Source organism: Triturus cristatus, chromosome 5_2 (assembly GCF_964204655.1).
Source record: "Triturus cristatus chromosome 5_2, aTriCri1.1, whole genome shotgun sequence".
In the NCBI taxonomy this organism is placed as follows: Eukaryota; Metazoa; Chordata; class Amphibia; order Caudata; family Salamandridae; genus Triturus; species Triturus cristatus.
Genome location: NC_140588.1, coordinates 972,113,627 through 972,138,828, shown reverse-complemented (window position 1 = coordinate 972,138,828; position 25,202 = coordinate 972,113,627). Strand labels below are relative to the sequence as shown.

The window sequence follows — 25,202 nt, the reverse complement described above, 5'->3', positions numbered from 1 at the left end:
TTCAGATCATGGTTGAGAAACTAGTGAAAATTCTCAAAAAATGGTTCACATTTCACAGGCCAGATAACATTTCAAGTGTCTTCCCTTAAAACAAAGGACCCATCTCAAATAAATCTCCTTATCCCACATAGCCGTTCACTAGAACAGCCCAAGCTCAGACACTACTTTCAGTTTCACATGCCTTGTGGCAGAGCTTTCCTTATATTAGGTCCCAGGCTCTGGAATGATCTCCCTCCAGATGTGAAGAATATCTCCAATTATGGTGTTTTAATGTATACCACAAAGGTGTCTATGTTCTCAGCTCTGGTTTAGTCCTAGCTCTGATTGGGCCTCCATTCTTGCAAGGTGTCTTCCTTTCCTAGCATTTAGGATATTGTCATGCTTTATTTTTGTTATATACTTGTTTTCGCTCCTAGTGCCAAGATCACTCAGTGAATATGCACTTAACAAATAATAATAATAATAATACTATTAACCGAATGGTCCAACCTAACAAATCTTTCTTTACACCATCAGTATGTTTTTAATGTGAAGAAAAGTAAAGATGAAGTGCTGATTTCGCTGCAACAGGAGGATCGACGAAATCTCAAGCGAGAAGGGAAAGGTGACAGCTTCATCATTGGCTTTGAAATATTCAAGGTAGGCAAACACAGAACATTCACTTGTTCATGCATGTTTCATGAATGTACTGGGATGTGTTGATCTTGAAAATACACACATTAATTTCAATTTTCTGTAATTTGTCTTTTCCTTGACATTTTGCTCGTTAGCATGGGGAGGAACATTTTAAGTGTCAATGAAGAGTGATCACACATGGGACCACTTAAACAATCCTAGTTTTGCCTTCTGCCAAGTATTTGTTGCCAAGTCATTACTATGAGTCAGAGATTCAAATCCCTGTTGTTTCCTACAGTCCTGTTACCACAATGAAAAACAAAACATGTTTCAGTACATTGACATCAGTGTGGGGAAGCAGCCACTTCAGTAGTCTTCAGCATGAGTGGATATGCCTCTTCCCTACTCTATATCCACCCCCAAGAATCACCAGACACCTAAGAAAAACTGAAAGGGCTGGTGCACATCAGACCCTTTTCATATGGTGGTGAAATGGTGATTGGTGATCCTCCACCTCTCCCTGTCTCTCCCAGCTTGCTACACTACCTGCAGATTTGAGGGAACTTGTCATATGGTGATTGAAACAGAGATGTAACCTTCCAATCTCTCTGGTGCCTCCCATTGATCTGACAACAGGCAGACAGAGGATTGCACAGAAAAAATAAGAACATGGCTGTTAGGGAAAGGATGAAAGGCCAGCTACTCTAGTTGAGAGCGTGTAGCAGGATTACAGAAATCTTGATCTTTACTCTCATTTATAGGCCATGCCTACCAGACAGTGAAAGCTGTCAGGTTGCCAAAGACCTATTGTGAGCTTATGGTCCTTGTGCCAGCTCCCCCTGTGACAGTTCTCCTCTCCAGTTTTCCCGCAATCCACTACCCTATGCTGCCTGTCTACTCTGCTGCCCTCTGTTTGTGCCACCTCTGCTCGTTTCTTGCTCTTCTGCTTTTTTTAATGTCCGCTGTTTTCCCCTTTTCTGCTTGTTCTTCTGCCCTCTGTTTTGCCTTTTCTTCTCATTTTTCTGGCCCCTTGTTAGATTTGGGGGTCTCTAGTTGGCAGAGGTAGTTACCTTTGACCAAATAGGGACCCTTGCGTCTAGTCAGGGTAAGGGGGTATACTCCTAAAATAACCCCTGCTCACCCCCTTGGTAGCTTGGCACGAGCAGACCAGCTTATCTCAGAGGCAGTGTGTAAAGCATTTGTGAACACATACAGTAACGCAGTGACAATACACTACAGATGGACACCACACAAGTTGTAGTATAAAAATAAGTATTTTTATATAGACTTAACACGACCACAAACGACAAAAACCCACAATACTGTACTTTAAAATTGGTAGAAATAGCTTAGTTCTCTTAAGATGGTAAATGCGACACTTTGAGTTCAATGTACCTTAGGATGCGTAACGCTATACATCGAAAGTGGTGCAGGGAGGTGATGCTTCAGTTCCTTACACACAAGAATGGTGAGGCGTCGGGTCCCTACTGATGCGTAGGGGATGCGTTGATTATTCTCTGCGAGGGGAGGTGATGCGTCGGTTTCTTACTGCGCTTTCGTGGCGATGCGACCCGCAACGCCGTTATGCGATGAAGATCCATTGCGATGAAACAAAGATGGCGTCTTCTTCTTGATGCGACACAATGCGTGCACGCCCGACGGCCGTGCGGCGACTCAACGATTCTTCTGAGCCGCGACAGGCCCTGCGACACGCTTCCCAGGGATGCGGCGGCGTCTGATGTGACGTCGATCCTCTTCTCCAGCAATGCGAGGCGCTTCGGCAACGATGCGACAACTGCAGCGGCGACATGCCTTCCCAGCGATGCGACGACTGCGGCTGCGACACTCTTCTCTGATGATGCGACGGCATCTGGTGCGACATCGATCCTCTTCTCCGGCGATGCGAGGCGCTTTCGCGTTGTGAAGCGGCAGTTAGACACGCTTCTTCGTGCATCGCGCTTCCAGCTCCTTGCGACACGCAGTCCCTCAAAGCCCAACACAACTGCAGGCACTTCCAAAGAACTCTTGGGGAGCTGGTGGGTGAAGTCTGTTGTCCCTGAGACTTCAGCAGGAGGCAAGCTCTATCTCAAGCCCTTGGAGATCATTCACAAGTTGATGAAAGCACACACAAAGTTCCTCTCTCCTTTCTTTGGGAGTCAGGCAACCACTGCAGGCCAATCCCCCAAACAGCACTCAGCTTAGGGACAGTCTCTCCTCAGTCTCTCTGGTTCTTCTCCTCAGCAAAGGTTTCTTCTTGTTTCCCAAAAGTGATCTAAAGTTCTGGGGTCTGGGTCCCCCTTTTTATACACAGTTTCTCTTTGTTCTCTGAAGACAGAGATGTCTTTGCCTAGTCCAAACCAGTTCTGGTCAGTCCTGGAGCACTTTGTTGACAAGACTCCTTCTTTCCTTTCACAGTGCAGGCCAGGGACATCAGACGCACCACAGGAGGTGGCGCCAGCATTGTGGAGGGAAGGCACAGCCCTATTCAGGTCCCAGGTGCAACTCCTCCCACCCATCTACATGCAGATCTCTCTATTCAACCCTGTGCTGACTCACCCTGTCTCCTGGAATCCCCCAGCCTCTGTCACTCAAACTCCAGACAAGGAATACACAGCCGAGCAGAGGCAGGCTTGGATGGTTAGATAAGAAAATACCTATTTTCTAAAAGTAGTATTTTCATACACAGAATGTTAAAACCAACTTCACTAAAAGATGCATTTTATCATTCTGAGTTCAGGCATACTAAACTTGAATTTCTACCTAGTTCCCTGAGTCAGTTAGGATTATAAGATGTAATAATCAAACTGCCCATTCTGGCCTATGGGGAACAGGTAGCCTTGCAATAGTGAAAAACAAAAATGGCTGTAATTCACTTTTAGGACATGCCACACACACCAGGGCATGTCCTACCTTATACTTACAATGCACCCTGCCCTTGGGCCTACCATAGGGGTGTCTGATATGAAGAAAAGGGAAGGTTTAGGTACTGGCAAGTGGGTGCACTTGCCCAGTCAACATGGCAGTACCAGACTGCACACAGGCTCTGCAATGGCAGACCTAAGACACACTTTACAGGCTGCTTCTGTGGGTGGCACAACCAGTGCTGCAAGCCCACCAGCAGCATTTGGCTTACAAGCCCTGGGCACACTCAGTGCACTGTACTAGGGTCTGACAAGTAAACCAAACCAGCCAATCATGGAGTCACTAATCCATACATCAGTTTACCATAGGGAGAGCATATGCACTTTAGAACTGATCAGCAGTGGTACAATGCCTTAGAGTAGAACTAAACATCAAGAAAGTTGGCATCACAGACATGCAATCTTTACAAGGAAGGCAATTAAGGTGGTTAAATCTACAGTGTAAGAACAAGACAAGGTTAATCCGGAGAGAAGAGAGAGGTCTGAGGGTAAGGTATGACCAGGGTAGACTGGCTAACCTGATTAAACTGAGAAAAGAATACAAACCGTTAGTCAGGAATCAGAAGAGGATTTTTATAGAAAAATGTTGGGAAAACTTGCTGGAAACAATTGAAGCAAAAATGTAAGAGGGTTTTGGAAGCTGAAACAAGATGTTTCCGGTTGGACCCCGGGGACCATGAGCTGCGTTGTGGATGAAGCAGCTTGGGGGAGTATTTAGAAGAATTATATAGGCGGCAAGTGAAGTGACCGTAATAAGTTAAAAAAAAACTCACTGGGGAGGTGCTGTAGAAGAGCTATAAACATCCTTTACAGTAGAAATCCAACTCGTGCAGCAGGACCCAACAAATTACCCGCTATCATAATAAAATTACAGCTAAATTGGTGGACTGAATTCCTATCCCATATGTTCTCAGACATATTAGACTCTGGTCATATTCCGAAATCCTGGAGGGGGGCAGCAATTAGACCTGTTCATAAAAGAGATAGGAAGGCCCCAAAGAATTACAGATTGATCACTCTGCTGGATGTTGGTGAAAAGGTCTTTGCCAAAATAATCCTGGGCAGATTGAAGGATTGGGTGGAGCAGTGGTCGATTGTGCCAGCGGAACAAGGAGGATTTAAGGAGGGTCACTATGATTGAACACTGCTTTGCCTTATGGGCGGTGCTACGCAGGTTTATGGAGAAGCAAGGTAGGTTGTATTGCTGCTTTGTAGACTTCTGAGCGGCCTTTGACCTGGTGGATAAGAAATGCCTATGGAAGACCCTGAGAGAAGGTATGATGTTCCTGAAAATCTCCTAATAGTAATGCAGGAGCTGCATAGACAGAATTGGGTCCAGGTTATTAAGGACACGGCGGGGGGTGTTTGACATCTGAAACAGTGATTAATAATGGCCTAAGACAGGGTTGTGCACTGGCCCTGCTACTTTTCACCTTATTTTTAGCATCTATCCTGGGGGCAGATAGAAGTGCCAGCCCAAAAGTGAATGGGAAACAATTATTATCCTATTTACTGTATGACGACAATTTAGTAATTCTCGACCAGACAGAGATTGGCCTGCAAAGGAAGCTAAACGCATTTAGCATATATTGTGCGGCAAAACGACTAATGGTAAACATGGATAAAACCAAAATCCTGTGTTTTGGGAAGAGAGAGCAGAAGTTTAATTGGTATTTGGGACAAACCAAATTAGATTGTTATTAAGTAAAAATACCTTGGGATCTGGTTTGACTAGTCTCTAAAGTGGTGCACGCACTTGGAGGCACAGAAAGCAAAAGCCCATACATCTGTGTGTGGGATTAAAAAATGTAATTGCAGTTATGGTGACATGTCCCATAGACCATTGTTAAAGGCATACTACGCAATGATACCTCAGCTATTACAGTATGGAGCAGAAATTCTCTGCTTAGGCGGTAAAAGTAACTGGGATATCAAGGAAGGAAAATGCATAAAAAATGTTATGTCCTTACCTAGCTCATCTATGATTCAGGCAATTAGATTGGAGTTTGGCATGACCTCATGGAACGTACAGGTGCAAGTGGGCCTATTAAGATTTTGAACCGATTGGGAACAGGAGAAGATACGAAAGTGTCACAATGGTGTAAGAATAAGATTCAACATAGTGAACTAAAATGGGCCAAAGCGGCCAGAAAGAAACTCGACACCATCTGCGAAAATTTAGTTGTGAAAATTGATATGCAGACTCTTCATATAGAAGCGACAAAGAGCGCACTCCAGTGGCGGCTCGCTGAGGGAGTGCAGTGAGACGAGGCGGGGGAGGGGCGGGCTGAGGGGAAGTAAACTCCAGCATACGGCAGAACAGAGTTAAGTAAATAAATAAAACAATTTACATTGCGCGCATGCAACGCCGAGTTGGCGTTGCAGCGCGCACAATGTAAATTGTTTTATTTATTTACTTCACTCCGTTCTCCGTATGCCGGAATTTACTACCCCCTCTCCCTCTCCTCCCCCGCCCCGCCCCACTGCCCCGCAGCACTTCCTTGGCGAGCTGCCACTGGCACACTCAGAACTTTAGGGAAAGAAACGTCTAGGTTGGATGACATGGAGTACCTGAGAAAGAAAGAATCTGTGAAGTTTCTGAGACATAGCTGGGTGAAAGAAATCTGGTACCCCTATCTGGATACACTCCCTAACCAATGGCTTAGATTGGAAGCACTAAGGTTGAGAATTGGTATCAATCCTGCTATGTCAAATGGTAAAATAAAAACAGAACTTATGCGATCTGAAGGTAAATGCACATGTAGGTTGGGTATGAAATGTGATAGTTTACATATCCTAATAGAATGCCAAAAACTGTCAGCTCTGCAGAAACAGCTTTTACGCCCTATCTTTTTAAAATATGGTACTAGGTTGCGTGCACAAGCAATTGAACTCCGTACTGATATGACAAATCTTGAAATTGCAATAGCCATTTTGAAGTATATGCAGGCTGTAAAAAGTTTTTTTTAGGGAATATGGAATGGTTGGCTGTAAGCTAGGTTGAAGTTACGATGTATAGGGATTGTAGGGAAATCTCATTTGTATATCTTTTAAAAATATTTTAAAATAGGACTTTTGCTATTTTTTAGATTATTTATGTAGATATATGGGTGTGAATATTACTTATGTATGGAGCACCGTGTAAAATTGAGAGGAAAATCGGGCTCCATAATGGTGTCGGTTGATGAACTTGTAATGATTTTAGAATATCTATTTAAAAAATGTCATGTTTTTACATGGTTTAAAGACCAATGGTCTAAATAAACTTTACTTTTTGATTGATTGTTGTAAGGAGCATGTCCTCCAGCGCAGATACCCCTTTCTCACTTCAGTTTGAAGACATGTAACTGAACATTTAATAAGTGATGAATTTATATCTCATCAAATGCATATTTCTGGCATGTGCTTTTTATTCTGTAAATGCATAATGAATATCTCTGATAAACAAAATCAATCAAAAACACATTCAGTGATAATTTAGCAACTATTTAGCTTATAAGATTCATGCCATTGCTGGAATATTTTATGACTGTTTCCCTCCATAATTCTATTATTTTATTCAATTGCATTTAGGCTTAGTTTTAGGTTCTGAAACACATACAGGACGGGTTCCATTTTAGCTATAGTTTATATTTTAGTTAGTCTGTCCAGCTTGTTTACCTTTGGCCCCGATTGCATCCTAGGTAATGGAGGCTGCCATCTTTTATGAGGTAGACTGCCTTGTTTCCACAAATTATGCTGAATCCTCAACAGGTCTGCCTTTAAAGCAGATGTCCTCTGTGCCTATCTTTCCAAGAACTGTGAAAGTGTCAAATCATTAAGATATAGACAACAAAACCCCCAGTGCGACATCAGTCTATGGCAGGTGGGGAATGTCAGTGTGCCTCGGAGGGTTGGAGAAGAGTGGTTGGTACGGCGATGGGATGGGGACCCCACCTGAACTGCGAGTCCTGACCTGGAATGTAAGGGGGCTCACCTCTATGGGGAGGAGATATAAAGTCCACGCCTACCTGGTGCGGAGAGGGATCCAGGTAGCCTTCCTCCAAGAAACCCACTTAGATCGCGAGGAGGGGAAGGCGTTACAGCGGCGCTGGCGAGGCCAACTATTCTATACTACCTTCTCCAAGTTTGCCCGAGGGGCCCTGATATGGGTTAGAGCGGGAGTCCCTTTCCAGCCGCTGGCGACACTGGTGGACCCGGAGGGCAGGTTTGTAGCAGTGCAGGGGAGACTAGATGGGAGGGACATGGCCTTATGTAGTGTATATGCCCCTAATGTAGACCAGGCCGCCTTCTTTTCCAGACTGTCGGGGCAGCTTGCGGCCTATTTGACGGGGACGGTGGTGTTGGGGGGGGATTTTAACTCAGTGGTAGATGTTGAGCTGGATAGGTCCCACCCGCCCCTGGCACAATCGGTGGTCCGTAGGGTGGCTAATAGCAGGCGCGCTTGGCAGGACACATGGGGGTTGGTAGACACATGGCGGACGCATCATCCGAGGGATAGGGATTACTCCTTCTACTCAGCCCCCCACGAGTTGTATGCCCGCTTGGACAGCATATTGTGTTCCCCGGATGCCCAGACTCTGATGCGACACAGTGAGTACTTGGCTAAAACCATCTCGGACCATAACCCTTGCATGGGGGTGCTGCAGTGGTCTAGACAGCGGCAGGCGATACCCACTTGGCGCTTAAACCCCTTGTTGCTGGAGGACCCGGTTTTCCGGGCTGAGGTTAGCGGCTGCATAGAGCAGTACTTTAGGACTAACGCGGATACGGCGTCGACCCGGGCGGCGGAGTGGGACGCGTTCAAGGCAGTGGTCCGGGGAGTTTGTATATCATCCACCGCTGGCGTGCGGAAGACTTTGTTGAAGGAGGTAGCGGGGGCGGAGGCCCAACTGCGGATGGCTGAGCGCGCACATCAGGCGGGGGAGGGCGAGCTACCTGCGGTCGTGGAGGCACGGGAGGGCGTGGCGGTGTGTGTAGAGAAGCTTCGCTGCTTTGATCATAAGGAATACCTTACCCGGGCGCATGCGGAACGGGACAAGGTGGGGTCTCTTTTGGCATGGTTGGCGTCCCCGACGGCCCGCTGTACACCTATATTGTCTCTGGTCGAGGCAGGGGGGGTCCCGGTCTATTCTCAGGAGGAGATTAATAGGCAGTTCGCCAGTTATTACGCAAGGCTGTATGACAGCACCATGCGGGGAGAACCTGAAGGTTTAGCTGAGTTTCTGGTGGCGGCTCGCCTGCCCCGGCTGGACCCGGAGAGCGAGAAGGACCTCGGGGGTGCTATCACCCTGGGCGAGATTCGTGCAGCAATTAAGCAAATGGCCAGGCGAAAGACCCCGGGGGTAGACGGACTGCCCATCGAGTTCTATGCGGCTTGCCCAGATTTGCTTGCGCCGCAGCTGCAAGTCCTTTACGGAGAGGCTTGGCGTCTTGGGCGCTTACCAGCCTCCGCTCGAGAGGCTATTGTGGTGCCTCTGCTGAAACCAGGAGGGGAGGCCGGCGCGCGCACGGCATACCGCCCGCTCTCCATGTTGACGGTGGACTACAAAATCCTGAGCAAAATCCTGGCGTCGCGCCTGTTGACTCATATGACCGCCTTGATCCATCCAGATCAGGCGGGCTTTATCCCACGACGTAACACGGCCACGTCGGTGCGACGTTTGCTACGGGTGATGGAGCTGGACCGGGACATATATCCGGAAGCCTGCACTCTGTCGGTCGATATTGAAAAGGCCTTCGATAGTGTGGAGTGGCCCTATTTATACCGAGTGCTACGGGCTTTTGGCCTGGGGGACGGCTTTGTACGCTGGACCACCTTGCTCTATTATGAGGCCACGGCCCGGGTGAAGACGGGGGTTACTATCTCGGCCTCCTACCCGGTGCGGAGGGGAACGAGGCAGGGTTGCTCGCTCTCCCCCTTATTGTTCGCCCTGGCTATTGAGCCGTTGGCGGCGCATGCCCGGCTGGGGCGTTCCTATGCTGGAGTTCACCTAAGGGGGGATGCTCACTATATCTCCCTGTATGCTGACGATCTGCTGATGTTTCTGGCGGATGCCGAGGGAGCGCTGAGTGGGGCGACTGCCTTGTTGGAGGCCTTTGGACGCCTCTCAGGGCTCAAGGTCAACTGGGGCAAGACATGCTTGTTCCCGCTGGGACCGGGCGGCCGGGCCCCCCAGTCACTGGGACTGGTCCGATGGGAGGGGGACTGCCTGCGGTATCTGGGGGTTAATATCTACCATACCCAGCAGGACTTGCTGGAGGGGAACATTGGCAGAGCCATTCGCGGATTGCGGGGCAGCATGAGTTTCTGGAGTACACTCCCGCTTTCGTGTGCCGGGACGGTTGCGCTGTTGAAGATGGTGGCGTTGCCACGACTCCTCTATTACTTTCGCACCCTACCTATATGGGTGCCGGCGTCGTACTTCCAACGGCTTAGGGCGATGTCCACGGGCTTTATTTGGGGCTCCGGGAGAAGGCGGGTGGCGTTGACCACCCTGCGGCGGCCGAGGGCGGAAGGGGGCCTGGCAGTCCCGGACTTCGAGTGGTACTATCTGGCGGCCCAACTCCAGTGGCTTACGCAGGCGGTTGCCAGAGAATACCGGGGCCCGGAGGGCCCACAGGGCAGGCTGATTCCGCGACATGTGCTAGCCTTCATAGTCTTACAGCAGAGGCTGGACCTTGACCTGCTCACGTTGGAAGAGCGTACACTCCGGCTGTGTTGGAACCGATGCCAGAGGAGGGCGGCGATAACTCGCCCCTATGCCCCGGAGATTCCTTTGGGGATGTGTACGGCGTTCCCGCATGGAGGCGATTGGTCTGGGCTGGCTGTTTGGGAGGAGTTGGGTGTGCAGATGGTGGGTGACTTATTCCGGGAGGGGGTGCTGCTGCCGTTCCAAGAGTTGCAGGACTCCTATGGGCTCCCACGTGGGGACTTCTTGCTTCACGCGGCCCTGGTAGCGAGCCTTCAGCGGCACTGGAATGCGGGGCTCTCGGAGCCGCCGGTCGCTGCGGGTTGGCAATATGTAGTGATGGCAGCGGGGACGTCCAAGGCCATTACTTGCCTATACCGCAGGCTGGCGATGGAAGGCTTGCCGCCTCTTGCCACCTTGAGGGGCAAGTGGGAGTTGGACCTTGAGAAACCGATCCCCGAGACTACCTGGTCCACGCTGGTACGGCGGGCCTGGAAGGGAACGCGCAATGCCCGGTTCCAGTTGGTGCAATTTTTCACGTTGCACCGGGCGTATTTGACACCGGTGAAAATATTGCAATTTTTTGGGGGGGCGCACTCGCAGTGCCCGCGGTGCGGGAGAGAGGGCGCTGATTTTCGCCACATGTTTTGGTCCTGCGTCCAGCTGGGTGATTATTGGGCAGAGGTCATGGATTGCCTTAATCAGGTGACGGACCGAGCTATTGACCCGGATCTGGGGGCCTGTTTGCTGCTTTGGTTTCCGCACACCCGCCGGACGAAGGTCACTAGCAAGTTTTACGACTTAGGATTGATAATGGCCAAGAGGGAACTGACTATGCACTGGAAGTCCAGGACGGGGCCTAGCTTCTTGCGATGGAGGGCGGCCTTTGTGCGTTGGGCGGGGGCTGAGGGTGCGCTCCGGTTGCAATTAGCTCTTCGGCGTGATGACGAAAAGGCGCTGGCGACGGCCCGGGCGTGGGAGACGCTGGTGGTGGAACTTCAGGGGCTGATGGCTGACAATGGGGTAGAGGGGGACACATCTGGCGGGCAGGAGGAGGTGGCGAATGGGGAGTAGAAGGGGAGTAGTAGTGATCGCTGGCAACGAGGCTGCGGCTAAAGTGTAAGGGAGAGACAGGGATTCCTAGTAGAGGGCGAGTACCCATGTCTGATTTATGACAGGGAAGGGGCACATCGGGAGCGAGGTGAAAGACAGGAGGCACACTGACATGGGGTGGGGAGGGAGGGGGGAGGGCCGGTAGGGGCCGGAAGCTCATTCTCCCGGTTGTTGGCTGGTAACTTTATGTGTACTAAACATTCTTTGGCCGTGGAGGAAGCGGGTTTGTACTGTGTTGTTGCTATGAAAACAATAAAAAATGTTTCAACAAAAAAAAAAAAAAAAAATCAGTCTATGGCAGGTGCCTTTCTCAATGTCAAATAACATCCATAGCCAAAATAGCGTAGTCTGAATTGAAGTCCTCTCACCTATGTCATTAAGAAATCATCTGGGATGCACTCCTTGACATACATAGTCTATGTCAAAGATTGGAATTTCTGACATAAGTTGATAATATCTGATAAGAGTCAGTATATAAGGACTTTCACTTGACCACTTAGGAGAGAAACTACACCCAAGTCACAGACGTCGATTGCAGATCCAGATGAGCACACCACCAGATTCCTTCCTGACTGAAAGAGCCTCAAGCAAGACTCCACGAAGCTCTGCATAGCATTCAATTCTACCTTCACAATCTGGTCCCAAGTATGTGTCCTCTCATAGTCATAATCTCCTAGCTCTTGGCCTTATGCTTGAAATAGCTGACAAGCCATTACAAACAGACAGAAAACCCTGTCGTCCAGGTATGCACACCACCTCCAATCCTCAGGCTTATTATTTATTTATCTGCTAGATCTAGTACAGCGCTTGGCTATAGCACAGTGAGGGAGTAAAGGCTATAAATAGTGATGTTACTATTTCTCCCTGTTTTCGCTGTTATTGAAAAGCATAGCTGCTTTTTATTATCTTCTATAACGTTGTCAAAATTATGTGCACTAGATCCCGGCATTTTAAAATAACTATTTTAAATAAATATGTTGAAATACATATTCTGTTCCTAGTGATCTTGAGTGTGTAAATCATTAATGAACGATTGTTTGGATTACCACTTATCCCTGTTAACAACCCAAAAGCATAGGCACCACCTCATTTATATATTGGGTGGGGGTTCTGCAGGGCTACAACCTGTATTTCACATCCAGCGCTGGTGCACTGGACTAAGTTCACTCTTGTCACCCATGGATTTGAAAACCAACCTTGTAGAGCTGAGTCTGAGGCTCTGTTTACAAAACAGACTCACCCCTTCCGACAAGTATTTATCCTCTATGGTGAGCTTCATCCCTGATAACCATGCAGATTTTGCTTGTTTTTTTTCTTCGAGGTAGAGGTTTCGGTTTCAAGGTGGCTCATGATACCTCCCAGGCAGAAACCCACTATACACCAGTCAACAGACTACATAATAGATTGTTTTGTTTTCTCACCATTCTGTTTGGATGCATCTTTGAGAGCTCCAGGACTGTCATGTCAGGGAAACAAAATTAATCGAGACACCCTAGCACTCTTCTCAACAGATGAAGAAACTGTGCAATGGCCTACCTCTTTGGAATTGAATCAAACTGAAATCGTTGGGGTCAGGTTGTTTGAGTAACTGTAAGTATCCATGGTCAGACCAACACCAGGCCGGCAACCTCTGTCTCTCAAGGGACCATAAAGAATGGACCTGCATGGCCTACAAGGCCTTTTAGTGTAAAAAGGCCATCCGGCACACAAGTGATATGTGGTAGTCTCATTAAAGACTGCAACACCAAGTTTCTCCTAAGCCACCAACCACGCACAGCATCATAGATATTAAGAAAACTTACTTGGATGGGAAAAAGGGTGGTCACTCCTGTACTCTAGGGACCCTAGGGGAGCAGAGTGCTGAATAGGTCTCATCCGAAGACTCCGACTTTGGAGAGTTTTCATCTCCAGGGCCCTTAATGAAACCCATGCCCAACACAAAGGCCACACCTCAGTTTTCTCAATCAATACATATAGAAGATCTTGTGACCCACTGTTTCGCAAGGCACTCTTGCAGGGGACTCATGTGCAGCCGTGCATTTGGTGCTATCACAGTTTGTGATGGCATCATTTCTAGAAGTTTCAGTATCAGTGTGTCAGATGATGCAGCGTCTGGTTAAGGGGAAGCAGCTTTTGAAATACCATCAGACTCTTGTTGCTGGAGTAGTTTGCCAGTTACTGTATTGAGAATGGATCCCAAAAACTGTTGTGTTTGTTGGTGACAAACATGAGATTTCAGGGCATTGATAGTGAACCCCAATATATGGAGAATTGAAATGGTTTGCTGAATGTGAGTGAGCATAGTGCTTGGCATTTGACATACCAGCTATGCCTGAGGTTTTGAAAGACATGAATGGTGTTGCAGCTAAAATGCGCTGCTATTACTGCTAAGCATTTACTGAACACGTGAGGGCCTATGGTGACGCTAAAGGGTAGCAATTAGAACAGATAATGCATTATACTTTGCACAAATCAGAGGGAGCAGTGGTGGGCTTGGTGAATGGGAATGTGGAAGTAGAACATTCTTGAGATCATGGGCCGCCATGTAGTCCCTGATGCAAAGCAGAAGAATGACATCTTAGAGAGATCTCATCTTGCAGTGTTCTAACATGTTGTATCGATTGAGTGGTTTTAGTATCTTTGGATTGAGAAAGCATTGGGAATAAACTCCTTGACCCAACTGCTGTAGTAGGACGAGTTTGAGTCCTCTCTTTTGGAGCAATGCCTACATTCCTTCTTGCTGAAGTATACAATACAGGATGCAGCTCTAAGTAATTACCAATGACTGTGTTTAATTCAAGCTTTCCATTTATCACTTTTTGTATAGTTTAGTATTTCTTCTTGCAGCAGCCTTTTGTGATCTTAGCTGATTAATACTTGGTAGCATGGTATGAAACTCTTAGCAATACCTGTGGGTGACAATGGAGAGTAACCTCTTGTCCGAGATTATTTCCTTCCACTATAGAAGGTATAGCCTCAGGTGTTGAGTGGGCAAGGGAGTGTATGAGTGGTCACTGGATAAAGTTGAAAGTGCCCTTGCTTTGGCAGCCTTACTGCAATTGTTGAAGCAGAAGCCAACTTTATCGTACAGCGTGCCTGACTGACCCTCCTGAAAGGTTTTTTGTGGCTGGTACTGTGGGCTTTGAGATGCAGACACTGATTTAACTCCTACTCCTGCTTTTGTGTCTTTGATATCTAACCCTTGTAGGGTGGATTTAGAGTGGCTTTCCACATGCCTATACCTTTTATAATATTTCCCAACTTCGAGTCCACTTGAGGACTGACAAGATGCTCCCCATCGAAAGGCACACCAAGATATAGAATCCAGATAGTCTCAGCTAGGCATGATGTCGGAGGAGAATGCTTATGTTGGTTTCTCTGGAAGCAGTGCCAACCACATCTAGTTTGCACCGAATATTTGAAATTGTAATGGTTTTCCATTGTTGAACAAGCTCTTTTCAATGACTTTATAAGCAACTTCGGTGTGCTCAACTAACTCCTCATTCCTCCACAAATTTAGTGTCATCCATGTCTTTAAAGGCACGATTTTCAGTCTTATGCTTTTGAGTTCCTGATGTTGTGCTCGTGTTTGCTTCTGCTAATATTGAGAAAGTCGATGTAAAAGTTAAGAATGGTACATTCATGCACAAGACTGAAATCGCATCTCTTTTGACGAATTTGACCGTTGTTAACTCCACGTAAACACCCACTCAGAAATACGTGGGCAGGTAGGCCCTAAGACCCAGGCCTGAGGTCAATAATTGACAGGTGACTGGTGGGGGGGGCACATAGCCAACAGACAAATGTACGAGCAGGAAATTCCAGATCTATCCGACAAATAGGTGCAGCGACAGCACAATGGTCCAATGAGTCTGGCCCCAATAAAGCACACATGGCCAGAGGGGTACGTGTGATCCCAAAAGACCATAAAGTCAGATGCCACATGAAGTAAGGAAACACCTGGCCAATCAGGACACAGCATACACAGTACACGCAGTGATCACATGCACCCCATGTCGGACATCAGGACATGTTGCCCACTGGCCCCATTGTCTCCACGCAAAGTAGAGACCCCCTGGATCTCTCATTGAAACCTATAAGTTATGGCTCCAAAGGCAACGGTTCACATTCCTTACCAAACCTGAACTATTTTATTGCACTCAACAAAATGTATAAAACCCATGACCGATCAATTGTAAGTTGAGACAATCTTCAGACCCTATGTCTACGATTGTGTTCTCGGCCCCATTGTTGAATTAAACAAACTGTTCCTATTTTTCAAAACGCATTTTGTTTGTTTTTCTCAAGTTATTTCATGTTCAAGCAGCACTTCCATTGAACTAATTAGACGTAACACACATGATAACAATGATTTGCAGGTGAAAACGACCGGGTTGGAAGCCGTGTCGTGATGACATGAAAACCAGTCGTTTCCCTAAATATATTTGACCTTAACGGAAGTCCGTTGGGACAATTTTGGGAATGTTTTTCCTTTTTCCCAAACTTAAAGGATTTTACCCTGCACATGACAAGGGCATATCTCCAACCATTTTCAGGGTGGAAACTATCTTCAATAAGTTTGACTTCCCAGAAACCTGCGAGTTCGGCGGTTTTCCCCCAACTCTTGAAGGAGACCTCGTAATTCTTACAACTGCCTCAGTGAGCGATTTACTCAAACTTAAAATCTGCATTTCTGTGAATCCAAACAGGATGGTAAAATCTCCTATTTCTATACTTAGATAAATAGATAGCTTTGTGAATGAGATCCTACATGATGAAACGCCTGTTCCGAATCTGCTCTAATCACGATCAGAAAAAAGTCCGATGAGGATGTCCGTGATCAGTGTAAGGTTACGACGTGCAGGGTCAGGTGTAACAATCACTTCTGCTCTAAATTCACTAACATTGTGAATGTAATGCTAGTCAAACTGTCCATAATCGTATTATCTATATTAATAGAACATGTTTGAGTTCACCATTTGCACTTTGTGTAGTCACTTGGGGCCATATGTATCAAGCCTTTTTCCATTCGCAAACGGACCGATTCTCAGAATCTGCCTGTTTGCGAATGGGAAAAAGCCTTTTGGGATGTATCATCCCAAAAGGCCATTGCAAAATAGAGAATCGCAAAATTTACGATTCCCTATTTTGCGAATGCAATTAAGGAATTGCAAATTGGGATTCCTTAAATACAATTCTGGAAGCACCAGAAATTTGCTATTTGGCCTTAAGGAATCGCAAATTACCACCAACTTCAAATTGGTGGTAATTTGCGATTTTTCTAGAAAAAAACAAATTTTTGTTTTTTTCAAAGTGCCTTGTGGCACACATACATGCCCTTAGGGCATGTATGTGCACAAAATGTACACACATGCATATTTCAGGGGTGCAACAAGGTGTCCTTTTGGCACCCTTGCAACCTTGAAATTGCATTCTCAATTTGCTATTCTCTAATTGGTAATCACAATTTGAGAATGTCTTCCCATTCATTCCTATGGGCCTCCTAGCCCATAGGAATGAATGGGAAGGAATTCCTTATTTGCGAATCTCAATTTGCGGTTCGCAAATAAGGAATATTTATTATATATCGCAACATTTTTAGCAAATCCTACATACATTGCATTTTGTGATTCTCTAATTGCGATTCGCTAAAAATTGCAATTTGAGAATCACAAAACTCTTTTTTGATACATATGGCCCTAATTAGCCTAGTCGATTGGTCGTTTATAACAACTTTATTCTATTTTGCTGGTTCACCATCTGAGACAGATTTTGTTTTATTTTTTTGACAAATTTAAACATCTTCCCCGCTATTGTTATATTTTTTATGAATTCAAATTCTGAACACTCTGAGTCGATGTAGAGCGCTGGGTGGCGTTTAAGTGAATAAATTAAATTTTTCGTGTTCTGAAGATTTGCCAGCATGCTTGATTAATGTATTATTTAAGAAAAGAAATATAGGGGTATGTCAGTAACTCTGTTCTGTGTTTTTTAGGTTGAAGAGAACAGAACATGTAGGATTCACAAGCTTTACTTCCAGGACAAAGCAGCCACGTCGACTTACATAAACTTACGCACTGTGTTCATGAGGGTGGTCCTCAAAAAAGGTCGATATGTCATTATCCCAACCACCTACTGCCCTGGCATCACAAGCAAATTCATCTTAAGGCTCTTCACGGATGTTGCATCACAGTTCAGGTATTGTATTTAATATCGTGTGGTAGGATAGAATGCCTTCGTAATTTGTTAACATTGCAGGAAATTGACAGGTGTGTGGATAAAGCTGCTGTGAAACTTTCCTCACTTCTGCACATGCTTTTAACATGTTTTTCCATGGGAAATCCCCCCTATCCCTGTCAAAATGCAGATGTCCTCACTTAATACTCCATTTATGCCAAGTCTATTAAGGTGAAAGTCCTGAGGTGCAGTTGACTGTGGGAAACAATTTGCAAATTCTCATGTATACCCACATTATTTGCGCCATTACTCACTATTTAAAAATTTAGTACAAATGAGGCCCCCTCACACAGTTGGGAATTATGATGTTGTTTGTGGCTCACATTTAGAGGTAATGTGGTAAATTCCAGGTTTAAATTCAACCTGTTCATTCAGTAAAAACATTTTTTGCCCTGCGGAAATACTCTTCTAGAGTTATTTGCTTTTATGGCGTTCAACTGCCACCAGCCCGCTGCCATCCATAGACAGTTTGACAAAAATGGGGAGACCCTGTGTCCCTCAGAACCTGGGTATAAATTAGTAAACAAAGAGTGGTTCTGTCGGGTTTATGTCAATTACTTTTCAGCGCACTTAATGTCACATGCATATTATGATTTTAACTTTCACATCAGTATCTCAAATGCCTGAATAAAGAATCTTTGCAAACAATAAAAGCCGTGACTCGATAGTAGTGTCTACTGTTTATGTTTTCAGAATTAAATCATTCATATATATTCACATACGTAGTAGATCAAGGCTGTCAACATATAGTGCAATATTTGCATAAATGTGATCATGTGACATATGTGCTCAGTGCTCAACAAGTGTGCAATATAAACAGAGTGGTCAGAACTTATGTACATGGGTGGGGGAAAAGAAATTATTAGGCTAGACAAGTATGTCGGAACAATTGCTCTGTTAGCTGATAATGCTTCTTTTGGCATGCAGAGCCTTGGTCAATCTGGGCCTTGTGTAGTTGTCGATGTTTCAACCCGTGGTGTGCTCCATTGGGTAGTCACGTTGGGTCTTTATCAGGACAGGACGGGGAAAGGACAATGATAGCCCAGTGTAGACCAGACGGAGTCCTGGCTACATGAGCAGCAAATGGCACCTGGCGGTGGAATCAACGTGGACCCGGGCGTAGTATTTCTGCCGAGGTACAGGAGAATTCAGAACTGCGTAGAACAAGCAGGTTGTCGCTGCATTAAGTCACTTCCTCCACGCCCTCCACAATGCCGCTCACAGGCCCCCACCACGCCTCTGGGCCACTGCTCATTTTGCTTGCTTTTTCATTTGGTTAATTTACACATGGTTTGCAGTGCAGTGCCCTCATTTAATCTCCCTTTACCGTCTAACCCCAACCCCTCATACAACACTGCTTGCCCGCCCCCACCTGAATTGATTTCTTAGCGTTATTTTAAATTAGTAGCTTTCATTTATATAGCACAGGTATTCAGGCGCTTGGGGGAAGTTAAAGGATCAGCTGACATCAGACTCGAACACAGATCCCCAGCTCCACAGTCGGCAGCTCAGGCCACTGAACCATATCCTTTCTCTAACTACGAGGTATGGTGCAGTACCTTATGTGGCCAAAAGAGGTCCCCAGGGGCACCTAGTGGCAGGCTATGGTACTGCACCATTTCAGTACTTGGTGCACAGTAGAACAGTACATTTTGCTGTACCCAAAATAATGTGCTGCATAGCTAAATACTTATAAGGTTCCAAAGGCGAGACCAATTGCATTGCAAATGCTTGTTTATGTATTTTCTCATAGCTTCTCCACCCCATCACATCTCATTGACCCAGTGGCATAACAAAACTTGATGGTGCCCCTCTACAAAGTACATAGAGGGAGGCCCCCATGCTCCGAACCGAGTCAGGAGCTCTAAGGCGAGGGCCCCCACCCGTGCACAGTGCAGGAGGGATCACCTGGAACTCAGGGGCCCCTGGGGCTAATATTACGCCACTGCATTGACCCCCTTCAGTATCCCAGACTGATAAGATGCTGCCCCCCCTCTAGCTCTAAGGAAAACCACCAGGAGCAGGGGATCCAGGGAGAGAATAGAAGTAGTAGGCTCACACTGGTACATAATAAAAATATCCCCACTGTGTGTGTGCTCGTGTGTGTACCTGTGTGTGTTTGAATGTGTGCGGGTATGTCTGTATGTGTGGGTGTGTGCATGTACCGATTTGTCTGTGTGCAAATGCATGTACACATGCCTGTTTGTGTGCCCCTATGTCTGTGTGTGCAAGTGCATGACTGTGCATGCATTTCCATGTTTGTGCGCATGCACGTGTGACTGTCAGTATGTGCTGATGCGGATGAGGAGTGAGTATTTTCCCTACTGCTCCCACCCATGAGATGCTGGATTTAGCACAATGGTGGTAAGTCCTGGCAATCTGCTGGCCCTGGCACAACTGCAGTTGTCCCAGACAGCAGACTGGTACTAGTGTAATACGGGTAATTTCTGGTAAAATGCAGCCCCGACATAGGGGTGGTAATCCCTGGAAATATACTGGCCCTGGCACAATGCTGGTCAATCGTAGCAAAATGCAGTCAATAAAACAATGGTAGTATTTCATGGCAACAAGCTGACTCTGGCATACTCTTGGTTTTTCCTGGCTACATGGTAGCCTTTACATAATGGTGGTAATGCCTATTACATTGCTAACCCTCACACAATAGCGATACTCTCTGGCAACATGCTGACTGTTTGAAATGAGGGTCTCTAGTTGGCAGAGGTAGGTACCTTTGTCCAAATAGGTACCCTTGCTTCTAGTCAGGCTAAGGGGAATACACACTTTAGATAAACCCTGTTCGGCCCCTGGGTAGCTTGGCTTGAGCAGACAGACGTATCCCAAAGGCAATGTGTAAAATATTTGTCCTCAAAACACCCAGTAATACAGTGATAACACCACACCAGTTTAGAAAAATAAATTATCTTTATCTAAACTCAATAAGACCAAAACTGCAAAAATCCAACATACATGTAATGAGAGTATGACTTTTCAAAGGTTTCAAGCAACTTGGTCTATAGGAAACTATAGATGTGTGATTCTACAGAAAGTACCTGTTGGTGTGCCAAAATTCACGACGCCAAGCAGCCTCAGAGAAGGGAAGCATCGAAACAAAGAGATGTGTCGGTTTCTTCAGCCGCGATCCCACGATGCATCGGTTCTTGCAGCCGCGACAGGCGCTGTCGTTTCGGCAGCGGTGTGGCGATACATGGAGATTCTTCTCACGCGGCGGTGCTTGCGTCAGGGAAAAACAGCCACAAGAAGAGTGATGCCTTGATTTCTTCCGTTCCTCAGGTTTCTTGCTGCTCCCAACAGCAGGAACAAACTCCAGAGGCCCAGAGCTGGAACAGGTACTGCCTGGCAGGTCCGAACTATCAGCAGCAGAGTTCAGGCGAGCTGGGGGTGAAGTCTTTGTGTCCCTGAGACTTCAGAACAGGAGGCCAGCACACACACAGGCCTTTGGAGATTCTTCTTCAATCAGGTTCACAGCAAAGTTCCAGTCTTTGTCCCTTCCTTGGCAGAAACAGCAACTGTAAGCCAAATCCACACTGCACACAGCAAATGGGTATTACTCCTCCTCACAGCTCTTCAGCTCTTCTCCTTGGCAAAGCTTCCTCTTGAGTCCAGAAGTGATCTAAAGTTGTGGGGTTTAAAATCTACTACTTATACCCCATTTTGTCTTTGTTCTCTTTGTGCAATGGTCTCCGAACCCAGTCCAAACCAGTTCTGCCCTCACAGGTGCAGTATGACCACAAGTGGGGAGACAGCATTGTGCAAGGGAGACAGGCCCTACTCGGATGCAGGGAAATCTCCTCCCACTACTCTAAATGCAGCCACACCCCATTCAGCTCAGCTCTGAGTCATCCAGGAAGGGCTCATTTCTGGTAAATTCTGTCCCTGGCACAGTGGTGGTAAACACTTATAACATTTAGCTGCTGGCACAGTGGTGGTAATTCCCGGTAAAATGCTGGGCCTGATATGATGGTAATTCCTGGCAACATGTTGGCCATGGCATTATGGTGGTGGGATCTGGTAAAGTGCTAGACCTGACACAAAGGTAGTAGTTGCCGGCAACATTCTGACCGTGGCACAATTGTGGTAATTCCTGGCAAAATGCAGGCCCTTGCACATGGATGACAGTGGGAACATGCAGCCACTAGCATAATGGTGGTAATTCCTTGTAAAATTTCTAGATCTGGCACATTAGTGGTAATCTCTGGGAACATACTGGCACACTGATACACATCCCTGTCAACAAGCTGGCGCGGGCACAATGGTAGTAGTCTTGGGCACATTGTATTGTACTGGTGGCAGCGGTGTGGTGCAGCGGCCAGGGTGACTGACTCCAGAACCCGGGGGCTCACAGTTCGATCGCCGGCGGCAGATCAGCCCAGCACCATGTGACTCTGGGCAATAGCTCGCTTAATCTTCCCGACAGCCCCCCGTGCCTTTTCATGTTCTGGTAATTGTTTGTGCTTTACAAATACTAGACATTTACATTTGGTACGTTGCTTCCAGGGCACACATGTGAATCATTTGAATACATTGATTTCCAGGCAGGTTCATGGATGAGTGACGTAATACAAATGCCATGAGGATCTTCAATCCATTAATGTGAATGCAACTTTACCCCCTGAAGAAGGGCTTAGGAACATATGCAGAAATACGCTGGGGACAAGGGAAGCACGTAGTGGACACACTAATTTCTTGGCGAGGAATATGCCAGAATTAAAGCAATGGACCTAACTTGCAAAACATAGATGCAAGGACGGAAGCGTCTGGAAAGGTTTTTTTTTGGGATCATGGTAGTGATATGGGGGTTGAGATGAATGTGAGAGTGGAAGTAGAGGATATATTGAGAAAGGTATAGGGTTTTGGTATAGGGTAGAGCATTGGAAAGAGTAGTAGAATGAGGTTTGATATGAGTCAATGAGTTGAGGTAGAGGACATATTGAGAGCGGTGGAGGGTAAGAAATAGGGTAGTGCATTGGAGAGAGTAGTGGAATGAGGTTTGAGATAGGTCTGAGTGGAAGTTCAAAACTGATTTGAAGATTGCTCAGTTTTAAAATCTCTATCTGAATATTGTGGAATGTGATAACTCTCTGGCCAAAAGTCTATACCTTAAACTGAGATTTCCCTGTGGTGTTAAACAGTTCATCTCAGCCACTTATTTCAGACCAGTTATTTCAGTTACTTATTGTCTCAAGGATCAAATCTGGTAGTTCTCTACTAGCTGGGATTCCCAAAATGAACATTGACACACTTAAAGCAATCCTTTAGGCAGCAGCCAGGATGTTATATGCTCAAAGTTCAACCAGATTCTGGTGCCTATTCTGGTGTCATTAGAATGGCTCGCCAGGCCAGCAAGGAGCTTATTCAAACTTCCATGCATCATGCACAAAGAAATGCATGCAAAATACGCCAGTCTATCTTACACAGAAGCATAGTTTTTCAGGAGGGCAATATCAACTCAGGAGCTCAGACACCCTTCTACATCTACAGAAACCCTTCTCCGAAAGTACACCACTGGGTATAAGCACTATTACCCCTTATCTAACGTTTTGATGGGGAATTGAAAACCGTGCTCCTCCATCATCACCTTTAGCCTGTACCAAACTGTGATACAAGGTGTGGATAATATTAACAGTTGTGCTCCTCGCTAGGTTAGCCTCTGTATCATTTTTGTATCTAGTACAGCATAGTTGAATGACAGACATGTGGATCTCTCCCCACCACAATAAAAATTGGCATTCTTGTAAATTGTCCTTTAGTCTTACAACTGTATACACACTCAGTATTACACACTCAGTGCCATATTCTCAAGGAGCTTATGCCGTGTTATCGGCACCTTAACGCAGCCAAATTTGTGATAAACTTACCACCCCATTCCCAAGCTGGTGCAAACAGCCCATATCACCAGTTTTCCGGCGATAGCAGCCGCAAAAAACATTGCCAAGGATGACCCTGGCAACTATCGCTAATGAGATGCAGGGTAGGTGTTCCCGAGCAAAAAGCCGCAACAACACCACACCACAACATTCTCAACGACCAGCCTGATCTGCGATAAGATCACAAAACATGCGATAAGGCGAGTTAGCACCAGGAAGCTAACACCTGCTCCGACCTGGTGCAAAGTCGGACTACAACCTGCTCCACAAAAGAGAGCCCAGCCCAGAGCCACACCTGAAGAACAACAGATGCCATGGAGCCACAGAACATGCATCCTGGAGCCCCAAGAGGGCAACAACACCCACCGCCATCACCCCCAGGACCTCACCTCCCCCTGGGGCCCCACACCGGGCACCCAACCACCCACCCCCGGACAAAGATATGTCACATCAACCACACGGAATCATGTACCAAATAACCCGCATAATGTCGCACAATCACATCTGGTGACATGCATGTGTCGTCAAAAAAATGAGAATCACATAATCACCTTCGAAGCAACAAATGAAAATGTATTAAAATGAACACAGAACAGAAATGAAGACACATGTCGGCTCTCCTCAGGGCAATCCGTAGGTCACAGCCTGCAAAACAAAAATCATGATGAGAAGGTGTGTCCTGCGCACATCAAAGGACAGAGAGAGAGAGCGAAGGAGAGAGAGAGAGCGAAGGAGAGAGAGAGAGCAAAGGAGAGGGAGCGAGAGAAAGACGGGCAGAGAGGGGGAGCGAGAGAAAGATAGACATAGAGGGATATACAAACAGATAGGGGGAGAGAGAGCTAGAGAAAAGAAGAGAGGGACAGGGAAAGAGCGTGCCGACACTGCACACCCAGGCCACATTGCCCACCCGCTGCCACCGGTGTGTCTCCAACCACGTGCCGGTATGTAGTACAGTTCACCAGGTCCCACATCTGAGACAGGCCCGCCATCTGAAACAGAGTCCAGATGCCTGAATGGCACAGTACATACAATTGCACAAGACATCATCGCCTGACCGCCCCTGTGCACCCAGGCAGCTGCACCCCAGCCCCTCCCGCCACCCAGCGTTGCCTGCCTGCCCCTGCGCACCCAGGCCTCACTGCTCACCTTCCGCCACCGGCGTGTATAAAAGAGAGCTCACCATGTGCTGCTGCAAGCCACAAGCCCGGGGCCCACAGACATGGCACCCTCCACATCATGCAGCCACGCTCAGCAGGCTACCAGGTCTCACATTTGGTTCTGGGTCTTGATTACTCCATGGCAGAGGACATACCAGTGCACCCGGCCACATCGCAGGCTACACACCCGCTCAGCCTCATAGGTGCCACTAACTCTGTGATCCAGGAGGCGACGCTACATGGCGGTAGGCCTGCGCTGCCCGCTGGCTCAGGCCTACACTGCGGTCCAGCAGGGCACAGAAAACCTGAGCCGTCTGGACCCCCGGGACGGGGCATCATCGCAGGCTGCACACCCGCTCAGCACTTAAGGTGCCCCTACCTCAGTGCACCGAAAGTCACCGTCCCATGGCGGTGTGCCTGTGCCGGCCGCAGTGTATCCGATGTCACCAAGTCTGTGCCCCCACAGTCATGGACCCTCTATGATTGGGTATCATGGTGCGGACGCCATCATGTCCCCTCCGGGCCTACGGAATGTGATATTGCAGGCCCCTGGGCCCCCATGCCGACATGCACACCACACGG

The 25,202-nt window shown here is 47.0% G+C and overlaps 1 protein-coding gene across 1 annotated transcript in view; it reads left to right on the top strand.

Moving 5' to 3' along the window:
- CAPN6 (calpain 6) overlaps window positions 1-25,202 on the top strand; it is a 533,527-nt gene that overhangs the window by 384,887 nt on the left and 123,438 nt on the right. The window contains exons 9-10 of the mRNA XM_085608187.1: window positions 517-639; window positions 17,337-17,539. Coding sequence (XP_085464313.1) covers window positions 517-639; window positions 17,337-17,539 — 326 coding nt within the window. The remainder of the gene's footprint in view (window positions 1-516; window positions 640-17,336; window positions 17,540-25,202) is intronic.